At 40.1% G+C, this 16,155-nt stretch overlaps 1 protein-coding gene across 1 annotated transcript in view; it reads right to left on the bottom strand.

The window, feature by feature from the left end:
• LOC122799383 (SV2 related protein) overlaps window positions 1-16,155 on the bottom strand; it is a 416,834-nt gene that overhangs the window by 58,162 nt on the left and 342,517 nt on the right. The window contains exon 13 of the mRNA XM_044068393.1: window positions 9,927-10,038. Coding sequence (XP_043924328.1) covers window positions 9,927-10,038 — 112 coding nt within the window. The remainder of the gene's footprint in view (window positions 1-9,926; window positions 10,039-16,155) is intronic.

Raw genomic sequence — 16,155 nt, 5'->3', positions numbered from 1 at the left:
AACTGAGTACTGCAATCATGTGAATAAAATAGGCATAATATTTTCAAAAAATGCTGTTTGCTTGTAAAACCCCACTTTACATTTTTTGTAATAAGTGTTTCCAGGGTTCAGTAACTCTTCTTCTCCTGCTTGTTTGGTTTACCTCAGACTCACCTGATGTTTCCACTGTCTTCATACAAAATGATTTAATTAAAGCTGTTCCACACATTTAACACCCTTTGTTGATGAAAAAAATATATTGTAAATCATCATTTTTTTCTAAATGGGGTTAGGGTGTTGAATCAACTGTCACCATCTCTCTATTCAGTGTAACTCTCCTACCTTCTTCATCGGTCATGCCTAATTGTCGCAGGTCTTCTCTCACACACAGTCCATCCATCTATTTGCTGGATGTTCTCGTTTCCTCTTACCTTCTTCCTGTCTCTCCTAAATCTTCTTCACTGGATTGCTCTCTGCTCTCCTGCACCTGTGCCTGAACCACTATAATATGTTCTCTTTTATCTTCTCTGCAATTAGAGCTAGTTGGGCTTCTCAGGCACTTCATCTCTATCACCCCTAGTGTCATTTGTTCTGCCTTCACTGCCCAGGTTTCTGTACCACACAGTAGTACTGGTTGCACCACTGTTTTGCACACCTTACATTTCAGCTTCTTTGGCATTCTTCAGTCATATAGTACACATAGGTACTCTGTTCCAGTTGGCTGCAGAACCTTTGGTTCTCACTTTGACCTTCTTATTCAGACTTTCCTTCTCCTCAACCACCTCTCCCAAACACCTGAAGCTGTTAACCTAGTCCTCTATTTTCCCTTTTATTTCAGTTCTCAGCTTCTTCTGATTTTCTTCATTTGCTGCCATTACAGCTGTCTTATGTGGACTCAGTTTCATCCCATGTGCCTTCAATTTTGCATTCCATTTTCCTATTATTTGCTGAAGTTCTTGTTCAGGGTCTGCCTATAATGCCACATTGTCTGCAGACAGCAGCTTTGTTGATCTGTCCCTTCTGACCTGTTTGCTAATGTAGTCCATCACCAGTATGAACAGAAGTGGGCTCAGACTGAACCCTGATGCATACCCACTCCCACTGGGATCATCTCTGTGAATATGAGTACTGTTTATACTTGCAATTGGGTCCCTGTACATTGCTTGCACTTTTTCTACCAAAGTTTCTGGGAACTTCAAACCATCACTGGACTACCTAGATCACCTTACCTGGGACTTTGTCATATGCTTTCTCCAAGTCTAGGAATGCCCAGTTGGACTCTTTCCTCATCTCTCGTTTCTTCTCAATTATCTGTCTCATTGAAAACATTGGGCTGGTTTTGCTGCATCCTGATCTGAATCTGAACTGGTCATCTCCACTTTTTTCCTAGTATTCTGCATACATTTTTTATCAATCACCCTCTCCAGAACTTTCATGCATTGTGACAGAGTTTGATACCGCTATACCGCCCACATATGTGAATGTCCCCTCTGTTTTTACCCTGGGACTAGAATGCTTGTTCTTCAGTTATCTGGGATACACCTTTTTTCCCATACTGTTATAAGTACTCCCTGGAACCATTTCTCCCCTAACTCGCCCAACATTTTGATCAAATAAGTCGTGACCTCATCTGAGCCTGCTGCTTTCCCTGACTTTAATTTCCTTAGTGCTTGTTTTACTTCTTCTAGGGTGGGATCCTATTCTTTCATCGCAGGCTGTGTCTGCGGCAGTACAGATTCTGTGGTATTTTCTTCATTCATAAGCTGCTGGATATACTCCTCCCATTTGCCTTTGATGTCCTGTATGCTGGTGAGCAGGTTGTTGTGGACATCCCTTATGAAGGGTGGCTATGACCAGAGCCGGATCATGGTCAAGTGGGGCCCTAGGCAGGGTAATGGATCAGCCCCCCAACACACAGCAGCTCCCCCCCCCCACTTCAACAGCCTACCCCCAGCCATTAAAGTGCCTATTTCTCTCCAGTTACCACAACTCCTGTTCACTTCTACAATGATCAGAGATATTTAAAACTTTTATTTCAGATTTTATAGCACAGACACTGATAGCCATTTGCTGAACAAAACAATACAATCTCATAATAAAAACAGACTTAGCATGAACAGTAAGCTTTTCTGCCCTTGAAACTCGCATTCACTTTTGAAACCCACATTCAAAGAAAATGTATCTGCCCAGTGGTGGATTAAGTTGACCTTTGTGCTGTTGCCATAGCACAGGCCCCTTGTACACATTTTTGGATCATGCATACATGCATGTGTTCTTTCATGCATCGTCCTGATAGTATTAAATTATATTCCTTGTATAATACATCACCGCTTGTTAGAGTGTGTTTTAAATTTGTAGGTTTGAACAGTTTTCCAGTAAGCAATGAAACAAAACATATGAATCAATGAGGACAAAACTACCCATAACAGAATATTTCAACCAAAAAAGGCCAATCAAACATCTGTTATTACAATCAGCCAATATCAGTCAATATACAGAATCTCTGCAGAAGTAAAAGTCATCTGAATAATTTCGCATTAATGAAATCTATGTCTAATGAAGCAATTGCTGCCGGCAAACAACTTTACATTCAATGTTTTGCATATAAATTAATTGCCTGCTGCCCCTGAAGAATAAACTTCCCATGTTGCATTAAAATAAAAATGGTAAGTTGGTAATTTTGCAATGGGGAATGACTGTCAAACTAGCAACAGATCATAGTTACCAGGCATCTTATGCAAAGGAGGAAACACTCGGGAGCATAGTATTCAATATCAGCACTCTCTGTGTATGGTGTGGGAGTAGAACACACAGCCTTCTGTACCAAAAGCAAGTATGCTACCTGCTGTGTTACTAACACTGCTTCTGAAATTTATAGCAAAAACACTGATGATGGCCATTTCCTAAACAAAATATTTACACACTGAAAACAAACTTAGCATGAGCAACAGTAATTTTCCTTTGAAATTCAATATTCCTTGAAAATGCACTGAAAGTCAACATTGGTTGTAAATTCACAGAAGTTCAACATTGCTTGCACATTCACAGAAAAATCAATATTTGTTGAAAATGCACTAAAACGCAGCAGTTCTTGCTGATGACAGTTTGGCAGCTGTTGTAGAAGATTCAGGCTCTTAGGTCCTGTATTGAAGGTATAGAGTTTGAACCTGAATAAATTAACCAACCTGCCATTCCTAAATGGGGCATTTCACACACACACACACACACACACACACACACACACACACACACACACACACACACAATGTATTCATCTGGAAAGGAATGATGGCAACAGCATCTATGCTCTTAAAATTGCAATTGTGTCTTCTGTTTCACTTTAAATGTGTGCGTCATATTAAAGACACAACATACACACTTTACTAAGGATGCACTCTATGTGTGTCCTTCAAGAAAGAAATGCAATGCACCCAGAGTGCATTCTTAAAGAAGAAATGTAAGTTTTATGTTTTTGCGGCAGCTCCCGTCAGTGGGCTCCCAAAGCCAGTGGGTAGTTGGTGACTGCCTATGTTGCCTAGTGCTGGATCTGGCTCTGGCTGCTACTTATCTTCTTTATATTTCTGTCTGTCTTGCAATCTGATAGAATTTCTTTGTGCCACCTGTTGAGTCACTTTCCAGAAGTTGGTAGAGTGGCACTGATGCCTAGTTCTTTGCTATCCCAATTGTTCTCTTCACCTCTTTGTTAGACAAACCAGTATTCCTTCTTAGACTTGTCAATATATATTTTTTCCATTTTCTACTTCAATGGGTTCCTGGACTTTTGCATTGCACCAACAGCTTTCCTTATGTACCTGATTTCCATACCTGGCTCAGCAGCATATCTGTTCCATAGTCCGACTCCTCGCACATGCTGTTTAGAGGTGTTGCCATTCTTCTTCAACTCCATCTATTTAATTTTCTTTCTGTGATGCTAGCACCCTGAGTATTTCCTTGAGCTATTGTGCTTCCACTCCAGTCAACTTCCAGGTCTTCGGCCTAGTCTCTGTTAATCTTAGAGCCTTCTCTGACCACTGCTTGCAAATGATTGTGGCAACAAATGGTTTATAAGGTGAGCTAACTACTTCACTGGAGATGAATTTGCAATTACTGATTCTGTCAAACTGCCCTTTCCTTAATAGCAGGAAGTCTCCCTGAGTTGTATGTCTGACACTTTTGTATGTGATCTTGTGACTGTCTCTCCTGCTGAAGTATGTGTTGGCCACCAACAATCCATTTGCCAGCATAATTGTAAAATGGTCTTTCCTTCTTTATTCCTATTGCCTCACCCATGTGGACACAGGGAGTACTCGTACCTTGTTCCATATGTCCCAATCTATGCATTCAAGTACCGCATTAAAAACACCATCTCTGTTTTCCTGCTTATCAAGAAGACCCTGCAACTAGTGCTTGAATGCACTTTTTTTGCCATCACAACCCTGCTGTGAGGCATAGGCTGAGATTATGAATACTGCTTATCTTTATACATGACTCTAATTGCCATGAGTCCGTCACTAATTCTGAATACATTCTTCCCTATCTTCTGAAGCCTCTTTTCTCCACAATTCCCACACCATTTCAAGCCCATCATCCTCTTCCTGAGAGGTATATTCTGGATTCCAAACCAAGTGGTTTTGCTGCTCTGGCCTTTCATTTGTCTTCTGAGTACAAAGAATGTCCAGCCTCCTCCTTACCATCATGCCACCCACTTCAAAGTTACATCCACTTACTGAACCTACATTGAGTGTTGTATTCCTTATTCCATGTTTGAAATATTGATTGGTTTTATACCCAGCTTCTTCTCAACAGAGCTATCCCAGACAACCTAAGCTGGGCAACTGGACACTGGATGGGCAGTAGCTTATTGACACAGGGCTGTTGGGTTTTATCCACCATACTGGCCAACAGGGGCACATAGACCCCTCCTCAACCCACTTATCATCAGCAAATACCCATGCCCTATTTTTAGCGACATTAGTCAAAGTGACCCAATCACCTAGAGACAATTTTTATACCATCAAGTTGCTAGACCTGACACAGTGTGGAGTCTGTGATGTATTTTCCTCTCTAGAAGATGCTGTGCACCACAGTTGTGATTGGTCTTCACAAGTCTTACTCAGATAAACATCATCTAAGTCTGCACTGATGCCTAGAACTCCATTTTTTGGAGACTTTGAGGTGGAAACATTCAGTATATTTTTGGGAGGTGGGAGGAAGACACAGGGAGAACCTGCTAACTCTACATGGGCATTGGCAGGACTTAAAGATTGAAATGTGTGCAAAAAAGGCTTACTGTAAATGTCCTGCACCCTTTCTTCCAACACGTGCCCTAGATCTTTTGCATCTCATCCAAACGATGCTGCCTTCCTAAAACAAAGATGATCACTGACAGTAGATATTAACTATTTGGAACATCTAAACTGTCCGTTGTGCCATTAAATATATAAGCAGAAGGAATTAGTTATGCCAGAATAAATAACCATCAAAATTTCCTTCCTGTGTCCATAAAATTAGGTAAGAAATGAGTTTATTTACAATACAACTTCAAGTCCTAGTTCTCATCAAGGATCTATACTGAAAACAGAGACTACAGATTTCCGCATCTTATTTAAAAGACACCAGGATATATTTGTCATCTAGTCTGCATGGTACAAGTTATGTAAGAAAATTTACAAATTAATCAGAGATTTTTCTGAAAAGACACTTTAATCAATCTGTAAAATAAGATTTTGCATAATCATTACAAACTCAGAACACTATAAATTCCGCATTTCTAGAAAAAAAATAATGCAAATAGATTATGATGGCACTATAAACAAAAGATCCTACAGGAGTTTAATTTCATGCATGCAAAACAAATCTACACCAGATTTTTTTTTACCTGATTTGTGACTCATCAGACGATATGCTAAAACATCATGGCACTCTACTCACAGTTATAATTTAATGACTCCAAGACTCATACAGTTAATGATTATACATTTGTAACCAGTCAAAAACATGCAGGCAGAGCAATCTAAGACTGTATTCATTTATTCACTTCTCCTCCTTTGAGAACTATGTTCATTTTATGAAAAAAAACTTTGATAATCCACTAGTGATAATAGCTTTTCAAGACTGAAAGCAATAAATAAATAAAATAAAATCTGCCATCGTCTTTTCTCAGAAAAAACAGCAACTTATATTTTTATTCTTCCTTCCAGCAGGAGCAAAATATTGCTAAAAGCGGGTTGGGGTATTTATTATCACGGTGCGCAGCATTCTGTTCACTGTTCTGGACACTGCCTATCATTTCAAAGATCCACAAACACAGACTACACTAATGATGAGCAGCATAGAGAAAATGCCTGTGGTCTTTGATTAGCACAAAGGCATGCATAGTAGACTGTAGTGTACTAGATGTGGTACTGCCACTATAAAATGTATGAGGGAACAGCTATTTACTAAGTTATGGCAGATGATATCTTACTTGGTAACTATTTCATGCTATTACTGTGTTCCACCATCATGCCTAAATTTAGTTCATGAAACTGTTTGTCATTAGGTGACACGAGGGTCATTACCATAACATGGTAATTGAAGTATCTAATACTGTGTGAGCCCCTACTGGCAGGGGCTCTGTAGTGTCATTGTGTGTGGGTTGAGATATGATTGGTTCTGGTAGCAGATTTGCCTGCACTATGTGGATCCACACTGCTGGCAAAGAAAACCCACACAAAAGCAGTGGCAAAGTGGGGATCAGGACAACTGTAAGCACTTTACCATCTGTAAGTATACAGGTCTTGTCCCATAAGTTATCCCATTGGGACCATGCTGTATGCATTTGGTGGAATCTCTATGACTTGAGAATGATCCTGGAGAGGACATGTGCATGTACATTCCATGCACACAGTACTATGACTACAAAATGGGGCATGTCTGCATACAAGATCTTACCCTATTATGTACCTTTACAAATTACACAGGCCTTTGGCACTCCAGGCTTAACATTTTGGAGAAATTGTGCTTCTACTACATACAGTTGCCCTCAGACCATACCCCATCCACAATTACACTTTTGTGGCTATCCAACCACCCAACGATTACTACCCTCTCCATTGGTATCATTCCTTTCCTGGTTACCCCATTTGACTTCCTTCTCCCACTTTTTTTATTTTAGGCAACATACACATAGGTGCAGTTCTCTGTCAAATAACACAGATAGACTGAAATATACTTGTATTCTTATTACAAACTTCTATGATACACCAAAGTAGTCAACTACACAGATGTGTCATTCACTCCACATCTTTCATATATATTCCTTGTAATAATGTCCACCTGATTAATGCCATGGTTTTGATAAAACATTATTTATGCCACTAGCTATTATACACTTCATCAAAGCCATCAAGTATTCATTGAATCATTCATGTAAAAGGATGGTTGAATCAGCTAGTACTTAAAATTCTTCCTAATATATGCTATAAGTAAATGTAATCAAGCAAAGTTACAATATGCATTATACAGCTCATATTGATACATTTTAATCACAATACAGGAATAGAAGTACTGTCATATGTATGTAAGCCAAAAAAGCTTAATTAAACTAAGATGTCATGAATTACCTGTTGCATCTCCAGCCCCCAGAAAAATAAAAAATAAAAAACAAGTGATGTGTGCTCAATAGACATAATATGGTTAAAAAAAACTGGCACAAAGAAAATGGTTAATACAGAGCAAAACAGTCAGATGAGCACCATACAACCATTAATTCTTTCAGCAAAACACATTTGTTTTCTTATTCATACAGAAAAATAGAACAATAACATGATAGCTAGAAGTAATCAACTGACTAAATACACTGTGGTTGTTTCTGAATAGGGTTCCTGTTCAAGCATTGTTTCATATTAATAAATTCTAATATGCAAATGAATATCAGAGCCAGAGTTACAGTTTTAGGAACTCATGCAAAATAGCAAAGCCATGGGGCCACAATAGGACTAATGGAATTAGAATAGGTAAAGTCAGTGGCAGCCTGTGCCAGTCCCATGAACTAGTGCCCCTTCAAGTGAAGATAAAAAAAAGGACTTCAGAAAAATTGCAGAATGCTAGTTGCCCTCTCCCTCACCAGCTCTTGAAAGTGAAGAGCAAAAAACAAAAATAAAAGTCCGCTCCTTCTACTAGCACACAGACTATCCCCTCCTGCTCCAGCTCTTCAATGAAAGAGCAAAAAAAGTCCACAAACGGGTAACTGTAGATCTTTAAATACAGGAGCCAGTCAGTTCCCACCATCCTTATTCACATTTTAGTAGAAAAAAATATATGAATAAAAAATAAAAATATATATACATTTGCAGAGGGCATAGCTGCATGCTCTTGTTGGCCATGTCTAGGACCCTTAGGAAGAAGGAGACCAAACATCCCAAGAGGTGCAGAAAATGAGTGTGCATGCTTTTGACACAACACTGTCATTTGGTAGATGGCAGAAGAACACAAGAAATGCCACTGGAAACATGAAGCACAGTGTGGATACTGGCTTAGTATTAAGTGGGAAACACCTACTGCACTGAAGACATGTCAGGACAGGCAAACTCGAAGAAAGAATCCCTGTTTTACACTAAATATTCCTTGGAATCTAAGGACCAATATGCCACACAATGACCATTGTCTCGACATTCTGGGTTCACCTTTTTCTAAATCCTACATTCATAGGATGGTAAAGGGATCAAATCTGATTTGGAAAGGTCATGAGTGAGATTAAACCTATTGGCCTGTAAAAAGCAAAAATTGTAGATCAGTGTGTTATTGTACCTAGTCAGCTACTGTAGTCAGAGAGCACGTGCATATAAGTTACTGAGCATGTGTGAGATCAGTGCCATTTTGTATAGTCAGTCAGTGTGAGTGCAAGCTTGGATGGAGAAGCACATGTGAGTGTGTTAGAAGTAATGTGCCAGTCAGTAAGCATATGAAGTCAGTAAGCATATGAAGTTTGAAGTATATGTTCCAGTTACAGCACCTGATGAGTTTATGTACAATAAATGTCTTGAACCCATCCCATGCCTCAGTGTCTCATTTGAATGCGCAAGGCATGGAACATGGTGTCAGAAGTGGGATCCGAAATTGAAGCAGCTCGCAAACTATGAGGCACACAGTTAGAAGTGGAGTAATATCCAAGAATAAACTCGCAAACAAGTCAGCGGTTATTCAAAGTTACTTAAATTCGTTTTAAATGATTTTCAGTTGCCAAACAAGTGGCATAGCTTTCAAATTATTCAAAATAATTATCGATTTATTCGAAATGTCTGAGATAGCGACACAATGATTAAAGTGTTTGAAATCTCTTAAGTGTTTAAAATGTATGAAAAGGCTAAAATAGCCAAATTGTATTTATTTAACATTTGTTAACTGGGAAAGTCTGCCTTGGAATGAAGCCAATTTTCATTGGCGGCCCAGGGAGAAATGCTCCAGACGCATGTCTTTGTAATTTGGGAGGAAACCGGGGTACCCGGAGAAAACCCACACAAACACAGGGAGGACATGCAGACTCCTCACAGAAGGTACTCCAGCTGAGAATCAAACCAGAGAACCTCTTGCTATGCCTCTGTGTCTTATTTGAATACATGAGACGTGACAAAATTGATATAAAGGGAACGTATAACTAAACCTTATTTCTGGAAGCAGTTAAGGGAAAGAAAGCATTTGTGCTTTGTGGGTCTACCCAGTTAACAAATAAATACAAAATATAATAATACATCAGAATAGCAGCAAGAACAGCAGCTATACTACTCTGTTTTATTATTTGCTATGTCTTCTTTCATTCCCATCACAGAAAATCACTGGTGTTACCATATCTGGATATACACCATGTGGGCTGTCATACTCTTAAAGCCTTTTGAGCAACCTCTGCTTGAGAATAGACTAACTTACTGAAAAAGCAGTAACACATCACAGCATCCTACTATACATACCTGCCAACACAGAGAAACAGTAAAAGAGCACATATTGCAAACATGAAGAATGATAGCGCCATTGTCTTCTTACGACCAATCCGATCAATGATCCACAAAGTAACTATAATTCCTGTGCAAGATAAATTACACAAGGTATAAATAAATCATGTTTTATTAAGACAGTAACTAATTTAGGACAAAATCTTATGAATCTTGAATAGATGCACCAAAACATGATGAAACACTTTTATTGCACTTCATACACTGATCTTAGAAGATTAGGATTGAAATTCATGTATGACACTTATGCATCAACGAGTTCCTTTTGAAAGCATTCATATTGTCTGGTTTCTGCTATTTAATTATGACATTTATATCTGCAATGTTGTAATACAACATAACATTTGTCATCATCATTTTTTTTAATAATTTATACTACTGTAATGTTAATGGTAACTTTTTGTAATGCACAATTCAGATACATTAGAATAACCCCATAAGAATTTGTAAAATGCCTTCTTTTGAGTTGTTCTCATCAACTGCACATTTTTTTATATACTACAAATATAACAGCTTGGTATATTGCAGATTTCTGACAGTCCACAGTACAGTAGCCGTAGCTGGGGAGTAGCCAAGAATTCTGGTACTGTACCCCCAGTTTGTAAGCCAGTTTCACTCATAGGGTCTATATTAGAACACCAAATGTTCAAAATTTCGAGTGTTCTAATATCGACCCATTTTAAGCGAACGCTGAAAATATCGAAGAAACAGAAAACCAAATTTTTTCCTAGGGAAAGAATCTGTTTGTCCGTTTCTGTTGCTTCGGTATTTTCAGCGCTGTGGTGGAAAATTATGGGCCGGGTTCAGGTAAGTGTGCGATTGTGTGGATGTGAGGGTTAGGGTGGGTTAGGTGAGTAAGGGTTAGGGTGCAGGTCAGGTAAGTGTGGGATTGTGTGGATGTGAGGGTTAGGGTGGGGTAGGTGAATTAGGGTTAGGGCGCGGGTGAGGTGACTGTGTGATAGTGATGGACCTTAGGGTTAGGGTTTGGGTTAAGGTAAGTGGATAGTTAGTGGTGTATGTATAGTTTAGTGTAGGGTTAGGTGTAAGAGTTTAGGTGTATGTGTATGAATTGCTGTTTGTTTGGTGTGCTTGTGTTGTGTGTATGTGTTTTGGAACAGCAATTTTTTTTCCCTAGGAAAAAATTTGCTGTTCTGCATGTTCGATGTTTTAAAATTTTGATTCATAGGGTTCTATATTAGAACACTCAAAATTTTCAATGTTCTAATATAGACCCCACACATACATGCGCACACACACACACACACACACACACACACACACACACACACACACACACACACACACACACACACACACACACAAAACTTTCTGAAATGCCAGCCATAAGCAAAAAAAGACATTTAGCCAAGATGGCACAATGGAAAGAAGACATTTAGGAAAATTCTGAATTTTATAAAACAAAACCATTGTGAATATGCCTGGGCTTTTTAATTTTAATTATAACATCTCATTGCACAAAGTAATTACTTTTCAAAAGTGTATACCATGCAGTGTGCCTAACTATATAACTGAAAACAGAAAAGTCATACAAGATATCACAGCTGCTGAGCTCTAAATTTATTTATTTAACATTTGTTAACCGGGAAAGTCCAACTTGAAGCAAAGCCAATTTTCAGCGTAGGCCCGGGGAGAAACGCTCCAGGCGCATGTCTTTATAATGTGGAGGAAACCGGAGCACCTGGAGGAAACCCACATGAATGTAGGGAGGACATGCAGACTCCACACAGAAGGCACCTCAGCTGAGAATCGAACCGGAGAACCTCTTGCTGCGAGGCGACAATGCTACCACTGCACCACTGCGCTGTCTAAACCTGGGCATCTGTGAACCAAACCATCAGCTACCATTTGCACATGATGAGGTTATGAAAAAGTAACTTCATTTTGGTAATGCCAGCATATCTCTGAAATACAGACTTGGTCAAAGGCATTTTCAATGCAAACATATAGTGATATATAAGAGATGCATGATGGGTGGGGTGTAGTTTGAATGAGGGTAATATTACAAGTAATATCCAAGTGAATGAGGAAATATAAACACGAAACAAGTGCTATCTGCAATGGTTATTTCCTAAATGTTTCCATACATTGTTCATACTACAAGAATCCTTTTACTGTGCTTATACCATAGCAACACGTGGTATACAGTTTTGGGAAATAGAACACTCTGCTAATAATGACTTTAATGAAGCTTGCTTTAATACAATTGTTACAATGAAACATGTTCTTCTCCAGTGAGAAACATACTTTAAAAAACTCAATAAAAATGCTTTTGCAGGGAGTTCTGCCAACCCCAGCCCTCTGCATCCAGCTGGATTAAGGAAAAGTACAGCAACTCTGAGGAAAAAAGGAATGTATCTTGATACTGTCATCTCCAGCTAAAAAGTACAGTTGTGTACACTTACCATAAATGTAGATGTTTGAGTGTATTTACTGTTGCAGTCATTACATTTGGATAATCTGCTGGCAGGTTGCCCTCAGTCAGCCTGAATAACAAAGTCTTGGGTCCTGCGTTGGTTGCTGTCTCCTCTTCCATGATGTCAGGTCATCAGGGGTATAAAACACACAGCCGACGCCATTTTAATCAGTTTTTCTTGCCCCAGATGTCAGGTGCCCCCCAAATGGGGAGCAAAAAAACAAAAACAAAAAAAAAAAAAATATATATATATATATATATATATATATACATGTACTTTTGAACACAAAAATTTTACCTTCAACTAAAAGCAAATACACCACGAAGGCTTTTGAGCATAGTGAAGGAAAGAAAAGGTATAATAATAGAGAAGAAAGGGGGCTGGCGGGTGGGTAACCTGGACTGCAACAGTGAATACACTCAAACATCTACATTTATGGTAAGTGTACACAACTGTACTATGTTCTTCGTGTTTCACTGTTGCATTACATTTGGGTAGAATCCCAAAGCTATGGATGGGAGGATGGAACTAAACAGCATTGGGAGCAGCTTTAAGGCCCTGCAGGACTACTGTTGCAAAGCCTGCCCTGGATTTAGAAAATAGAGGTAAATGGTAATGCTTTGTGAACGTATGACCTGAGCTCCAAGTAGTAGCTTCTAGAATGTCTCTGGTAGGGACCCCGATGAGAAAGACTGCAGAAGTAGAAGCAGCCCTGGTGGAATGGGATCTGATCCCCTTGAGGACAGGTTTACCATGGTGTATGTAGCAGAAATGAATACAATGGCTTATCCATTTGGAAATAGCCTGCTTTGAAATAGCCTTTCCCTCTGTTCCTGCAGCAAATGCCACCAGTAGTTGCTCAGACTTTCTTAGAGATTTTGTCCTGTTTAAGTAGAATCTTAGTTGTCTGTGTACATCCAATGAATGCAGAATCCGCTCCCTCTTGTTCTGTGGATTTGGGAAAAAGTTGGCAAGTGAATAGTCTGGTTAAGAGCTACACTGGATACCACCTTAGGCATAAAAGAAGGATTGGTCCTGAGGGCCACCCTGTCCGGGTAAAAGATAATGAAAGGCTCCACTGCCACGAAAGCCTGTAGTTCTGAAACCCTTCTAGCTGAAGTGACTGCCAAAAGAAAGGCTGTCTTCCAAGAAAGAAATTTTATATCTGCAGTAGCAGCTGGTTCAAAAGGAGGTAGGGTGAGTTTTTCAAGCAAAAAATTAAGGTCCCATGCAGGAGTCGGTGCTCTTCTGGGAGGCCTTAAATTTTTGGCCCCTCTGAGGTACTGCTTTAGCAGGGGATGAGAGAAGAGAGGAGGCTCTGTGTTGTAATGAGCTGAGATGGCAGAGGCATGGATTTTTATTGAAGAAAAAGATAGGCCCTTGTGAAGCATCTCAGTTAAGTATTGCAAAATCTGAGGAATATCGGGCTTTGCTGTGTCTATTCCTTGTGCTTCGTTCCAAGCACAGAATCTCTTCCATTTATCAGCATAAGATTTTCTAGTACTAGGCCTTCTAGCCTCCAAAATGACATCCATCACAGGTTTACTGAGAGATGTGATTGGTGAGTTTAGTTGATTAGCCATGCTGCAGAGTTTGGAGCTGAGTATGCAGAATTTGATAGTTCTGCTGAGACAATAGATGAGGTGTTTGAGGCAAGTACCATGGAGGAAGGTGTGACATATTCCTTAGAAGTGGGTACCAGTGTTGGCGAGCCCAGTCCGGAGCAATCAGAATCATTTTTGATTTTTCCTGTCTGACTTAGTAAAACCTTGGAGAGCAGACGCAGAGGGGGAAAGGCATAGACTGATAGGTTTTTCCAGCTGAAGGATAAAGCATCCACTTTCCAAGCTTTTTTGTGTTGAGTTCTGGTGCAGAATTTTTCTGACTGGTAGTTTTAGGGAGAGGCAAAAATATCTATGTCTGGGCTCCCCCATTTTCGTGTCAACACGCTGAAGATTTGTGGGTCCAGTTTCCATTCGTGTGGGTCCATAAGATTTCTGCTTAAGTCGTCTGCCAGAGTATTTTGATTTCCTGGCAGGAATTGAGCTTGAAGATGTATTTGGTAAATCAAGGCTGTGTTCCACAAGGCCATGGCTAGTCTGCAAAGGGGGTAGGAGTGGGTACCCCCCCTGCTTGTTTATGTACCACATAACTGTGGTGTTGGCTGTCTTTATCAGTATTTGTCCTGGATGAAGGAAGTCCTTGAAGGCTGTTAGAGCATTCTGTACAGCTAGCATTTCTTTTGGTTGATATGTAGATGCATTTGATTTGGGCTCTATTTGCCCTGAATGCATCTCCCTGCCAGATGGACCCCCCCAAGCATAGTCTGATGAGTCTGTAGTTAGGGTTTGGGTGGCAGAGGGTAGAATGAATGACAGTCCCTTGTTTTGGTGACATGCCTCTGCCCACCAAAGGAACTTCATGTGAAGCATCTCAGTTAAGTATTGCAAAATCTGGAGGAATATCGGGCTTGCTGTGTCTATTCCTTGTGCTTCGCTCCAAGCACAGAATCTCTTCCATTTATCAGCATAAGATTTTCTAGTACTAGGCCTTCTAGGCCTCCAAAATGACATCCATCACAGGTTTACTGAGAGATGTGATTGGTGAGTTTAGTTGATTAGCCATGCTGCAGAGTTTGAGCTGAGTATGCAGAATTTGATAGTTCTGCTGAGACAATAGATGAGGTGTTTGAGGCAAGTACCATGGAGGAAGGTGTGACATATTCCTTAGAAGTGGGTACCAGTGTTACAGCCCAGTCCGAGCAATCAGAATCATTTTTGATTTTTCCTGTCTGACTTAGTAAAACCTTGGAGAGCAGACGAGAGGGGAAAGGCATAGACTGATAGGTTTTTCCAGCTGAAGGATAAAGCATCCACTTTCCAAGCTTTTTTGTGTTGAGTTCTGGTGCAGAATTTTTCTGACTGGTAGTTTTAGGAGAGGCAAAATATCTATGTCTGGGCTCCCCATTTTCGTGTCAACACGCTGAAGATTTGTGGGTCCAGTTTCCATTCGTGGGTCCATAAGATTTCTGCTTAAGCCGTCTGCCAGAGTATTTTGATTTCCTGGCAGGAATTGAGCTTGAAGATGTATTTGGTAAATCAAGGCTGTGTTCCACAAGGCCATGGCTAGTCTGCAAAGGGGGTAGGAGTGGGTACCCCCCCTGCTTGTTTATGTACCACATAACTGTGGTGTTGGCTGTCTTTATCAGTATTTGTCCTGGATGAAGGAAGTCCTTGAAGGCTGTTAGAGCATTCTGTACAGCTAGCATTTCTTTTGGTTGATATGTAGATGCATTTGATTTGGGCTCTATTTGCCCTGAATGCATCTCCCTGACAGATGGACCCCCCCAAGCATAGTCTGATGAGTCTGTAGTTAGGGTTTGGGTGGCAGAGGGTAGAATGAATGACAGTCCCTTGTTTTGGTGACATGCCTCTGCCCACCAAAGGAACTCCTGCTGCAGGCAGGGAATGAGAGGAATCATTGTTTTCAGGCTGTGACAGTGTTGACTCCATAAGCTTTTTAGTTACCATTGAAGTTTCCTCTTATGCAGTCTTGCATATGGAATTAGTAGAATGCAGGATGCCATGAACCCCAAAGGCTGCAGAATTTGTCTTGCAGATAGCTGGGTTTTTGTTGCCACTTGTTTGAAGTATGTTGTCAATTGAATTTGTTTGTCTGGCGTGAGGTAAGCCATCTGGGCAGTTGTATTCAAGCTTGCACCCAGGAATGTAATTATTTGAGAGGGTACCAGT

This window comes from Protopterus annectens, chromosome 4.part0, assembly GCF_019279795.1.
Source record: "Protopterus annectens isolate FY-2018-M chromosome 4.part0, PAN1.0, whole genome shotgun sequence".
Taxonomy (NCBI): Eukaryota; Metazoa; Chordata; order Ceratodontiformes; family Protopteridae; genus Protopterus; species Protopterus annectens.
This window is presented reverse-complemented; position numbering and strand designations above follow the sequence as displayed.